The sequence below is a fragment of the Arachis duranensis genome, chromosome 5 (genome assembly GCF_000817695.3).
Source record: "Arachis duranensis cultivar V14167 chromosome 5, aradu.V14167.gnm2.J7QH, whole genome shotgun sequence".
NCBI classification, from domain to species: Eukaryota; Viridiplantae; Streptophyta; class Magnoliopsida; order Fabales; family Fabaceae; genus Arachis; species Arachis duranensis.
In genome coordinates, this window is record NC_029776.3 from 61,637,765 (window position 1) to 61,650,789 (window position 13,025).

The 13,025-nt window shown below is 38.2% G+C and overlaps 1 protein-coding gene across 2 annotated transcripts; it reads left to right on the forward strand.

Annotated features, from left to right (window-relative positions):
• The first annotated feature begins 482 nt into the window (after nucleotides 1–482).
• On the forward strand, nucleotides 483–3,039 carry LOC107489110 (UDP-glucose 6-dehydrogenase 4). 2 transcript variants are annotated; one of them, XM_016109877.3, is made up of 2 exons: nucleotides 483–636; nucleotides 1,263–3,039. In XM_016109877.3, exon 2 carries the CDS (start codon nucleotides 1,301–1,303, stop codon nucleotides 2,741–2,743), a length of 1,443 nt encoding a protein of 480 aa, XP_015965363.1. In that variant the 5' UTR covers nucleotides 483–636; nucleotides 1,263–1,300; the 3' UTR covers nucleotides 2,744–3,039. The 2 variants fall into 2 exon arrangements, with proteins under 2 accessions (XP_015965363.1, XP_015965364.1); XM_016109878.3 differs by lacking the exon at nucleotides 483–636 and adding an exon at nucleotides 644–781.
• The last annotated feature ends 9,986 nt before the right edge of the window (nucleotides 3,040–13,025 follow it).

The following is a 13,025-nucleotide window of genomic DNA, read 5'->3' on the forward strand; positions in this document are numbered from 1 at the left end:
AATAAAGTACTTATACGTTAGAAAAACACAAATTTCTCTTTAAAACACTATCAAATTAAGTCTTAATGACACTCAGATATTATTTAAGTCTAATATCGCCAAATTACTTAATAATTCATACTGACAATCTGTCAATAAAAATATAGAAAATAAAAATTATATGCCAATTTAATACAAAATTTCTTTTGGAGAGCAACTTGATTAAATTAAAAATTTATTCATTGAGTTTTGTTTAATATTTTTATATGAAAAAATATCTAAAATCTAAAATAAAAAATAAGAGAGAAGCGCGGTATGAAAACGTGTTGGGTAGAATGGCAATAAATAATGCTTTTGTCACGGAAACTTTGGGTCTGAAAGAGTTATTGTTAGATCTCACTTTTGTCACTGTCTCACAAACCTACTCCGTTTTCCACTAATAAGAAAATAATAAATTATTAAAATGAAAATTCTAATAATAATTGTAAATGCTATGAAAGTATGAATTTGATGACTCATCCCTTTCTCTCTCTCTATAAACTCTGACGCGTCCTCACTTCTTCATTCCTCCCATTCCCTTCTCTCCTCTGAATTTTTCTTCTCATTGAGATCTCTCTACTTTCTATCTCAACCTCTCTCTCTCTCTCTCTTGTTAAGGTAACGACCACAAACTTGCTTCTCTTCGTGGTGAAATGTTTCCTTCATTTTCTCTTCATTTCCATTTATAGTGCTCTTTCTGCCATTTCATTTACTTTGATTTTCCTATCCACCAAGTTACTTCCTTTCTTCATACCCATATCGTGTATGTTTCTTCCCTTACTTTTTTTTCTCTTCTTGGTCTTCTTGTTTTTACTAAAATGCCCTTCTTGTCTTTATTCTCTCTTTCTTTGGTGCTTGTGTTTGGGAATCGTTTTGTTCTGTGATGCATCTGTTTCCGTTAGATTTTATCTCGGATTCCGGAATTTTGTCTCTTGTGTTTAGAAACCTAGGATATGAATGGGATTGATTAGCTTAACTTTTATTTAATTAATTTTAATTTAACTTCATTTCATATATTTTTGTATTTTTCTAATGCAACTATCATCTGGATCTAAATTCCATGTTTCAAAATGACAGTTACAGATCTCGTTTAGCGTGTTCTTGTGTTATTGATGTATTACATCTTTAACTTTTGATCGTACAATTTGTTTACCTTGTTCAAACATTTTGAGAGTGAATTTGCATTTTGTTCTGTACTGATTTTGATTTATTGTGTTTTGGTTTTGGTCATGTGTGTGATGCAGGGTTCTGCGGAGGCAGGGGGACTGATAAGAAAACAAAAATGGTGAAGATTTGCTGCATTGGTGCTGGATACGTTGGTGGGCCAACCATGGCAGTTATTGCCCTCAAATGCCCTGAGATCCAGGTAGCCGTGGTGGACATCGCCGCACCGAGAATCAATGCCTGGAACAGCGAGCACCTCCCAATCTATGAGCCTGGCCTTGATGAAGTGGTGAAGGAGTGCAGAGGAAGGAACCTCTTCTTCAGCGTTGATGTAGAGAAACATGTAGCCGAGTCCGACATAGTATTTGTCTCTGTGAACACCCCGACCAAGACTCAGGGTCTCGGAGCTGGCAAGGCAGCTGATCTGACTTATTGGGAGAGTGCGGCTCGGATGATTGCCGATGTATCAAAATCAGACAAAATCGTGGTTGAGAAATCAACTGTCCCTGTTAAAACAGCTGAGGCAATTGAGAGGATTCTAACTCATAACAGGAAAGGGATCAACTTCACAATCCTGTCCAACCCTGAGTTCCTCGCGGAGGGTACAGCTATTAAAGACCTTTTCAATCCGGATCGAGTCCTTATCGGAGGCAGGGAGACTCCGGAAGGCCAAAAGGCCATTCATGCTTTGAGGGATGTGTATGCTCATTGGGTTCCTGTGGAGCGAATTCTCTGCACCAACTTGTGGTCTGCTGAGCTTTCGAAGCTCGCAGCCAATGCTTTCTTGGCCCAAAGGATCTCCTCAGTGAACGCTATCTCTGCGCTCTGCGAGGCCACCGGCGCAGATGTCACCCAGGTGTCCCATGCCATAGGGACAGACTCTAGAGTTGGACCAAAGTTCCTGAATGCCAGTGTTGGCTTCGGCGGCTCTTGCTTCCAGAAGGATATTCTGAACTTGGTCTATATCTGCGAGTGCAACGGCCTTCCGGAGGTAGCGAACTACTGGAAACAGGTGATCAAGGTTAACGACTACCAGAAAACACGGTTCGTGAACCGAGTTGTTTCCTCGATGTTCAACACTGTCTCCGGGAAGAAGATTGCCATACTAGGCTTTGCCTTCAAGAAGGACACTGGTGACACCAGGGAGACCCCGGCGATCGATGTGTGCAAGGGCTTGTTGGGCGACAAGGCAAAGCTGAGCATATTTGATCCGCAGGTAACCGAAGACCAGATCATAAGGGATCTTTCGATGAAGAAATTCGACTGGGACCACCCTGCACATCTCCAACCACTTAGTCCTACCAACAACAAGCAAGTGACTGTGGTTTGGGATGCGTATGAAGCAATTAAGGATGCACATGGAATTTGCATTCTCACCGAATGGGACGAGTTCAAGAAGCTTGATTACAAGAAAGTCTATGATAGCATGCAGAAGCCTGCATTTGTTTTTGATGGAAGGAATGTTGTTGATGCTAACAAGCTCAGGGAAATTGGATTCATTGTTTATTCTGTTGGAAAGCCACTAGATTCATGGCTCAAGGACATGCCGGCAGTGGCTTAGATTGGATCATCCTATTCTTGCATTTTGGAAGCTGGAATTTGAAGGGGGGGATCCTTCATAGAGAGAATTCGATGATATATTATATATGTAGTTTAGATTTATGTTTTTCGATTGTATTTTCTTTAATGTTACGTATGATATGATCAGGTGTTATATGCAATTTGTTAGAGGAGCCTAATTGCCTAAGATATTGTCTTTAGCTATAGGCAAAAGAAAAAAAAAATGATATTTGTTGATCTGGTTGAATGTAATAAGTTGACTAATGAGGGAATTTTATACAATGAATATCTTTTTTATTTTTTTGACGGTATAAATAGGTAACATTCTTTCACGAATTGAATAAGACTAATGGTGTCCAACAGCACAAGATTACAAATTTTAGTTGCGCCGTCTTCCATCCATACTCATTCGCAGACTGGTTAGAGTCATTTGAGCTAATTCATGAACAATCTTATTTTTAGTTCTCTTTACATGAGAATAAATTATTTATCTTAATTGTACTAATTTCTACGAGACCTGACTTTGAATAACCTCTACATTATCATTTTTCGCAATAACATTAAAAAAAATATTTGTGGACTTCTTTCAGGTCCATTAACTTATGACCTCAACTTCTTTAGAGTTAAGAAATAAGCTCCCAAAATTCTTTCTACTGAGAGCGTCTCTCATAAAATGAGAGTTCTCTAAAACAATTTTTTTTTTATTAGAAAGTTGTATTTCACTCTTATTTACTCAAACATCATACAAACCTGTCTCACAGACATTTCAATCTCGAAAAAACAAACAAACAGGATATACATTAGCCTAAGCTATCAGAATAAAAAAGTGTAAAGATCATGGCAACATATGAAATGAAGTCTATTGAAGATAAAACTATACGGATCCAAAAACTGGAGCAACAAGGCTTTAATGATGATTGCCACAACTTGGTTGGATAAATCATATGTCAAAAACAGATGAATCTCAAAGCATATAAGAATGCCATTACTGATATATGGGGCAACCCTAAAGGAGTCGCCATTAGGGAAGTGGGCAGGAACATGTTGTTTAGCTTCAAGGATATTGGGAGAGGGAGACAAATCCTCAAAGGAGATCACTGGTGCATTAAAGGTCAGTTGATGAACCTATAAGAATGGTCAAAAGGTGAGTCCATATTTGAGATGAATCATGATATAATGGATATATGGGTGCAGATATATGGCATACCACTTGAGTTGATGGAAGAAGAAACTGCTATAAGAATAGGATACATGATGGGTATTATTTGTGAGGTAGAAGACCTAAGGAGAAACGGGGCTCTATTGAATTTTTTTGAGGGTGAAAATTACTCTAGATATATGAAACAAAATTGTCTATTAATTTCTGACTTGAAAGGGATAACTTACCAAATACTTGAGTATATTTTAAGTATGAGAGAATTGAAGACTACTTTTGTCTAAACTGTAAAAAGCTGGGACATGGTATAAAGAGAGCAAAGAAGAGAGGGCCATGGCTGTTTGAGATCTTTAGAGGCCAAAATTGTAAGAATCCACTTTTTCAAAAAAAAAAAAATCCAAAAATAATAATTAAATAGATAATTTTGGTGTCACTCATAATTTTTATTTGTTATATTCTTAGAAACAGTAATATAATTAATGCTGATCAAAGTCTAAGTCGAAAGTCAATTCGAGTTAATTATGATTGTTGTGAAAAATCATAGAAATTATTTAGTGAATTTTTACTACTTTTTTATTTCTTTTATAAGAAAGAATTTCAGCCATATGTTTATGCACTATTTTCTAAAGTGGTTCTTGACCACACATATTTTTATTTTGTGTTAAAAATACTACCTAAATTTAGTAGGATACACCTAAACTCTATATCCTTATCCCTTTCTTTCTCTTGACCAAACTCTCTCCCTCTCTCTGATTCTTTCATTGATTAATTTTCACCTTAGATAACTATTTATAGTCCCTTCATTAATTAATTTTCACCATAAGATAACTATCCATAGTCATTAGAAATAAGAATTTCTACTAAGTCATGACTAGGATTATTAATTACTATCTTATCTATTTTTACCTTAGATAATTATCCATAGACATTAGGATAAGATCAAATAGTAGGATATAATTAGGTAATGACTAAGCATATTAACGATGTTCTTATTCACTTTTGATCTCATTAATGATGTACATTCTTCCATCACTTTATTAATTACTTATCATTACTACACTAATCAAACATAATAAATAAGAAAGAAAAGAAATTAGAGAAAAAGAGAGTGGCCTAAGACTTCAGAGAAGAAAAGAGTGATTTTTTGTGTTGATTTTATACACTTTCACCTCACTAATTCGAGGAGTATTCTACTATACCTTCAAGCATCAAGATTCCTAGTTCATTTCTCCATTTTTTCTTCTTTTCTCCTTCGAAAAGTCAGCCAAGGTAAAATGCATAAATCATCCTCATTTTCTCTCCTCTCTTTTTGGTTTTGAGGAGTCTCCATGAGAGATCATTTTGTTCTTTTTTTGGTTTAGATAATCACTCTTAGGAACCACAAAGAGGGGCTAGAAACTAGCATTTCAAGCAAAAGGAAGTTGCATCTCATCTCCTCCATTGCTCATAAGTCTCGGCCATAAGCATGAATTTTTCATTAATTGTCAAATTTTCTTTGCTCAGAAAATTTAGTATTTCTAACATGTTCAAGAGTGAACATCAAAACTAAGGTAAGGGTGTAATGTTTGCTAGTGAAGCCACAAAGTTTCGAGCCCATGAACCAAGAGAAGGAAGGAGCGCTACTTGCAAGGAAAATAAGCCAACATGGCTTCACTAGGAATCGAACTTGGGAGCTTACACTCAAGGAAGGAGCGCTTGGGCAAAGAAGCAAGCCATTTATTCGAACTTGAGGCCTTCCACTTAAGGCCAGGCGTTACCTCTCTCTATTTCACAAAGAAATTGGCCAAAATGCCTCCCTAATGATTCGAACTTGAGGCTCCTCTCAAACACAAGGAGCGCTGTGCTCTCTTCCTTAACTGAGCGCTATGGAGTGTGACACGGGCAAGGAGTTGGAGCGCAACAAATTGGAAGGAAACAAGGCTTGGTGCGCTCACCAAATTGGCACGCCAAGAGAAGGTGGAGCGCTGTGCTCTCTTTGTTAACCGAGCGCTAGAAGGCTGCCCAAGGAGCTTGTCACGCAACAATTGAGACCAAGGGGGAGTGCTGCGCTCTCCTTGTCAACCAAGCCGTGCCCTGGGAGTGTCTCATGGCACATTTTTGGTCCAAAAATCAAATTTAATTGAATCCTTCACCAATTTTAAAAGGCCCATTCCAAACTCTAAAATTTAAAAATAGGAAGTGTATAAATAGAAGTTAGTTTGATTTAGAGAGGACCTTTTTGACACTTTTACTTTTCATTTTTCATTTTTTGAGCTCATTTTAGATTTCAGCTTTGGGTTTGGAAATTGGGATTGAGAATTGAACTCTCTTTCTCTTTGTTCTTACTTCTACACTCTTCACTCTTTGTTTTGAATCCTGGATTGAGAATTGAAGGAGTTCTGTTTCATTCTTGATCCGGGATCTCCCTTTGTTTACTTTTTGCATAATTTCAAGGAATTGTGATTTGGATCTAAGTTTTCTTTACTACTTTCATCTCTATTTCTTCTGCAATTATTCTCTGTTGGATCAAGGAAGGAATTGAGATCTAGACTTGTTTTCTAGTCTTATTCAACCCCCGAGATCTTCAACTTCTCTTTCAGATTTCATAATTGAGTTGCATTCACTTTCTGTATTGCTTCTTCAAGAAATTTTTCCTTTTATGTTTGAGATCTGCTGCATTTTCATTCATCTTTTACTTCTCTGATTGATTGCTATTTACATTCTCTTGTTTAATTTTAAATTCCCAGCTCCCAGATCCTTTTACTCTTTCAGCAATTTTACATTTCTTGCACTCTAAGATTCTACCATTTACATTTCTTGCAATCTAAGTTTCAGTCATTTACATTACTTGTTCATTAAGGTTCAGCTCTTTTACTTCTTCTGCTCTTTAATTTACTGTCAATTCCCCCTCTCTCTTTAAATTTCATGTAATTTAGTTTCTGTTGAATACAAATCACTCAAATCAACACTTGTTTGCTTGACTAAATCAACCACCTAACTAAAATTGCTCAATCCTTCAATCCCTGTGGGATCGACCTCACTCATGTGAGTAATTACTACTTGATGCGATCCGGTACACTTGCCGGTGAGTTTTGTATTGGATCGTTTTCCACACATCAAGTTTTTGGCGCCGTTGCTGGGGATTAATTAGATTGACAATGATTAGGTAAGGTGGTGGTCTAGATTAAGCACTTTTTCTTTGTTTTTGTTCATTTTCTTTGATTTTAACTTGCATACTAACTATTTGAGACTTTGTCTCTACTAACACTCACTGCACTCAAGCTATAGAGTGCTCTTGTGTTTCTTGTTGTTGTGGTTTTATGACAGAAGCAAGGAGAAAGGTCTCCACCTCTAGCGATCGTGATGAAAGAACCCTTAGAAGACTTAGAAGGGAAGCCAGAGGAAAGGGAGTCATTGGAGGAGAAACTTCTGAAGAAGAATATCAAGAAATAGAGGAGAATCCAACAAATCCGCCAGTAGGAGTGGCCAACAATAATGGTCAACCACAGAGGAGAGTTTTGGCTTCCTACACCTTTGCTAATCCAAGGCATTGTAGGAGTAGCATCCTTACCCCAAATGTCAATGCAAATAACTTTGAATTGAAGCCACAACTCATCACCTTGGTACAAAATAATTGCTCCTATAGAGGAGGCCCACTTGAAGATCCAAACCAACACTTATCCACTTTTATGAGGATATGTGACACTGTCAAAATCAATGGAGTGCATCCTGACATCTACAAGTTGCTGTTATTTCCATTTTCCCTCAGAGACAAAGCTACTCAATGGTTGGAGTCATTTCCAAGAGATAGCATCAACAATTGGGAAGATTTAGTGAACAAGTTCTTAGCCAAGTTCTATCCTCCCCAAAGGATCATTAGACTCAAAACGGAGGTCCAAACATTCACTCAGATGGATGGAGAGTCATTCTATGAAGCTTGGGAGAGATACAAGACCCTGATTAGAAAGTGCCCCCCTGAAATATTCAATGAGTGGGACATACTTCAAAACTTTTATCAAGGCTTAACTCTGAAGGCTTAAGAAGCACTAGATCACTCAGCAGGAGGCTCCCTACAATTGATGAAGACTGCAAAGGAGGCCCAGAATCTTATTGATATGGTGGCAAATAATCAATACTTCTTTGCCCATCAAAGACAACGCCAACCATCACAAAAGAAAAGAGTGCTAGAATTGGAAGGAGTGGACTCAATCCTAGGTCAGAATCAAAGACAACGCCACCCATCCCAGAGAAAGTGTGCACTGGAGTTGGAAGGAGTGGACACTATTCTATCTCAAAACAAGGTGATGTACCAGCAAATCCAGCAACAACTTGAGCAAATGGATAAGAGAATTGATGGACTGCAACTTGCTGCAGTGAATACACAAAGCCAATCTCAAACATCACATGGGTGGAATCAATCTGAAGAAAGTTTTGGGACATTCAATTATGAGCAACAAAATCCTGAGTAGGTGCAATGCATGAATAACAATTCAAGTTCATTTCAACATAATTTTCATGGTGATGCACACAAGACACCCTGGAAGACTCATTCTAATTCAAGGTGGGGTGAGCACCAGAATCAAAGACAACGGGATTTCAACTATAGCAGCATTAGCAACACAAACAACCAAAGCCATTCATTCAATAATACTAACCAAATTAAAAACCCACAAAACACATATCACCAACCCCATAACATCTCACAAAACCACCTGAATAACTTTTTCACATCCACATCCCACCCACAAAGTACCCCCACAATTAATTCAATCAACTTCCAGCAACAACCATCTCATTTCACACAACCACAACCAAATCCAGACTCTCAAAGAATCTCAAGTCTAGAGAAAATGATGGAGAAACTCATGAAAAATTAAGAGATGGCTAGACAAGATCAGGAAGCTGCAAGGAAAGATTAGGCCCTGGCATTCAAAAACCAAGAGACCTCAATCAGAAACCTTGAGAGACACATCGGGCAAATGGCTAAGCAAGTTTCAGAGTTGGGCGAGAAGCAACAAAATGCATCCCCCAGTACCACTGAAGACTATCCAAGGAACAAAGGAAAAGCCACAAAATGGGAGGAGTGCAAAGCAATGACAGTGGAAAGTGAGAAGACTATGAAGAAGGAAGCCATCAATCAGGACAAACACAACAGAGAAGTTCCACAAGAAGAGACAGAGGAGAGAAGTAAAGAGGATCAAGAAACCAAAAATGCACAAAATTTCAAAGGGAGACAAGAACATCCTTGAATCACAACTACAAGAGAAGAAGGAAGGGGTGAAGCCATATGTCCTCGAACTTCCATATCCTCAAAGATTCAAGAAAGAGAACGAGGATAAGCAATACTCAAAATTCCTAGATATATTCAAGACTCTCAGCATCAATATTCCTTTCTTGGAAGCACTTGAACAGATACCATTATATGCCAAATTTATGAAAGAAGTACTAACAAAGAAAAGATCCCTGAAGGAAGGACAGATTGTTGAGATGACAAAGGAATGTAGTGCTATCCTCCAAAGAGAGTTGCCAGAGAAAAAAGATGATCCTGGGAGTTTTTACATACCTTGCACCATAGGAAATATAACAATTGAGAAGTCATTCTGTGACCTTGGTGCAAGCATAAACTTGATGCCTTTGTCTCTAATGAGAAAACTTCAAATTTCTGAGCTGAAGTCCACACGAATAGTTCTCCAAATGGCTGACAAATTCATTCAGCAAGCACTTGGAATTGTGGAGAATGTGTTGGTAAAAGTGGAAAAATTTTTTATCCCTACTGACTTTGTTATCTCAGATATAGAAGAGGACCCTAACACTCCCATCATCCTGGGGAGGCCTTTTATCTTCTGAGAAAGAAAAGAAGAAGAGGCCAAAAGGATGGAGAAACAAGAAGATCCCTACTGAAGGCTTTTCACCAGGGGATAAAGTAGTGTTAAACACACAACTAATGAAGATGTCTCCACAATTATCTGAATATTACACTGTGAACCAGGTCCTTTCACTTGAACACCTAGAGATCATCAAGGAGGAGACTGGAAGGAAGTTCACAGTAAGAGGAGAAAATTTGAGGCACTATGATTTTCAACCCCCATGATCAAAGAATGAAGGATGTCAAGCTAGTGACATTAAAAGAGTGCTTGTTGGGAGGCAACCCAACCTGAGGTAGTTCTTTTTTTCATAGCTAGTTCAATAAAAAGGTTAAGTAGATTCACCTGTATTGCAAGAAGCTAAGTTTGGTGTTGCACACCAAAATAATTTAAGGGAGAATGAAGGATTCTAAGTTTGGTGTTCCACCAAAATCTCATTTAAAAACACATTCTCACCTTTTGCATAAAGGGTTGCTAGCTTCAAGCAATCAGATGAATCATTTAATCATTGTCTGTTTCTAGTTTTTAGTTTTATTGCCTTTAGCAAAGACACAAGGATTTCACATGTGGTTAACTTGATGCATCAGAAGCAGTGGCAAGGGACTAAGTTTGGTGTTTACACACCAAAGTAAGTTCAAAAGCCTACAAGAAAGTCTTGCACACTAACCAATTACCTAAGGGCTTGAGAAACAAGCAACTTCCATTAACTCTGCAGGAATTCAATCACTCTCTTGGGAGGGCTACACACCATTAGCTGAGAGTAAGAAGAAGAAGCCACCAAGAGGTTGTATTGTCACTTAACTCCATCAGCATTGAATTGCTCTAAATTGGAAGTTTGAATATGCCCATCTTAACAGTAACTATTAGTTTAGTAGTTGTGCATCTTGAATATTCTTTGCAATAAGTAGGCTAGTCTAAGTATGTGCTTGTGTGTTTACTTTCACTTAACTAATGCATGCTTTGTCCCCTAAGTCTTTTCAATTCAATAAAAGAAATGTTTGAAATATGAAGTAAGATGGTTCATTGCTAGCTAGAAGTCAAATAATAGTAAGTGGTGGCATGTATGTGTGATTGTGTGGTAACTCACTGTTAGTGAATAAAAGGAATAAACTGTTCTCTTTTTAAGTAGAAAGTAGTTCACTGTCTATGAATCTCAACAGAATAAAAGTCCTTGGGTGAAAAGAAAAACAAAAAGAGAAAAGAAAAAGCCAAAAGTGGCAACAGAACAAAAGAAAAAAAAAAGAAACAAAGCTAGACACCAATAGCTTGAACCTTAGAATATATGCCTGTGGTGTCTTTGTACTAGGATCTGCTTGGACTATTAAGTTCTTTGGAGTGCATCAACACTTGGTAACTTGGGTTAACTAACCCGGAATTATCAACTGAAAGTCCACTATCAAGAGCAACATAGCTACAAGACATTTAGCAACCCAAAGAGGTGCTGGCCATCAATGTTCTAAGAAGGCATTGATGTGTGGAAAACGATCCAACACAAAACTCATCGGCAAGTGTACCGGGTCGTATCAAGTAATAAAACTCACGGGGGTGAGGTCGATCCCATAGGGATTGAAGGATTGAGCAATTTTAGTTTAGTGGTTGATTTAGTCAAGCGAATCAAGTATTGGTTGAGTGATTTTGTATCCAACAGTAAGTAAACAGCAGGAAATGTAAAGGGAGAGGGATGAATTGCAGAAATTAAAGAGAACTGAAAGTAAAGGTGCTGAATCTTAAAGAACAAGAAATTAAATGACTGAAACTTAAAGTGCAATAAATGTAAATTGCAGTAACTTAAAGTGCAAGAAATATAAATTGCTTGAATGGAAGAGGGATTTGAGGACTGGGATTTCAGAATTCAAGCAAGGGAAATTAAATTGCAACAATTATCAAAGCAAGAGATGATTTGAATTCTGTTAGATCTCAAACAGAAAGGGAAATTAAATTGCACAGGGGTTCACAGAAGAACCAATAGGAAAATGGGATCTCAGGACTCCAGAGACTAGATAGCAAAGTCTAGATCTCAGTTGCCTTCCCAGATCCAAATTCACAAAGCAATTAACAAGAAATTAAAGAAGAAGCAGTAAAGGAAATGTAATTAAACTCAATTATGCAGAAGAGAAATTAAAGAGATCTTGAATGGAGATTGAGACAGAAATTCCTCAATTCTTCACACCCAAGACTCAAACAAGAAAAGTAAAAATGCTCAAGCAAGAACGAGAAAGAAGAGAGATCAATTCTCCTTCCCAATTCTCTCAATTCTCAGTTCAAAGCTCTCAGAGAAAATGAAGTTTCAAAATAAAAAAATTCTAAATCAAAAGAAAGGTAAAAGGTTCTAATTACATCAAACTATCTCCTATTTATACACTTTCTATTCTTGGATTTTGGAATTTGGATGGACTTTTGATTTGGTGAAGAAATGAATTAAATTGGATTTTTAATCCAATTTTCAGCCCATGAGAAATTAGCTTCCAGGAGGCTGCCCTGCCCTTGTGGAGGGCAGAGCAGGAAATGGTGCATGCGGCTTCATTGCGTGCGTGCTTGGTGTGTGTGATGCGTCAGGATGCTGCCCTGCCCATGTGGAGGGTAGGGCAGAGTTGCCATGGTGCGCCAAGTGCTGCCCGCGCGTGCTGCTGCTGGCCGAGACTCCCTTGGTGCGCGTCAATTTTGTGCGCTGGCCATGCACCACAAAATGCTGCCCTGCCCTTGTGGAGGGCAGGGCAATGTTGCCAATGGTGAAGTCCCACGTTCGAAACTCGGTGGAGGCACATGCTGCTCCTTTTCCTTGGTTTTCTTGGCACCAAAGTAATGCCTAGTTCCTTGCTTCCTCATGGTGCCGTGTTCGATCTTGGGAGATTGAAAGCAAGCCAATTTTTGCTTGTTTTCCTTGTGCTTGAGCGCTACTCCTTTCCTCCTTGTTCTTGGGTTCGAAACCCATAGGAAGCACTAGGGAGCAATTTCCTTTTGAATTATTCTTGGATGAAGCCCGATATTGCTTCCTTTGGTCCTTGGCATCAAATTGTGCTCCGCCCTTGTTGTGGGCAAGGCAGTGATGCTTTTCAAGGCTTGGTTCATTATGCTGCTCTCCTGGAGGGCAGTGTGCTCTTGTGGAGGGCAGTGTTTGCTTCCTCCTTCTATGTTGTACCACACTTATCATCTCTTGGCCACATTTCATAAGCCACGTTTTTCTTCTTTTCTTCCTTTCTTCACCTACAAGAAACCAAAACAACCAATCAAAGTATCTCTAAACTCATAAGGTTTATAATTCATTAAAAATCAATTAATTTTAG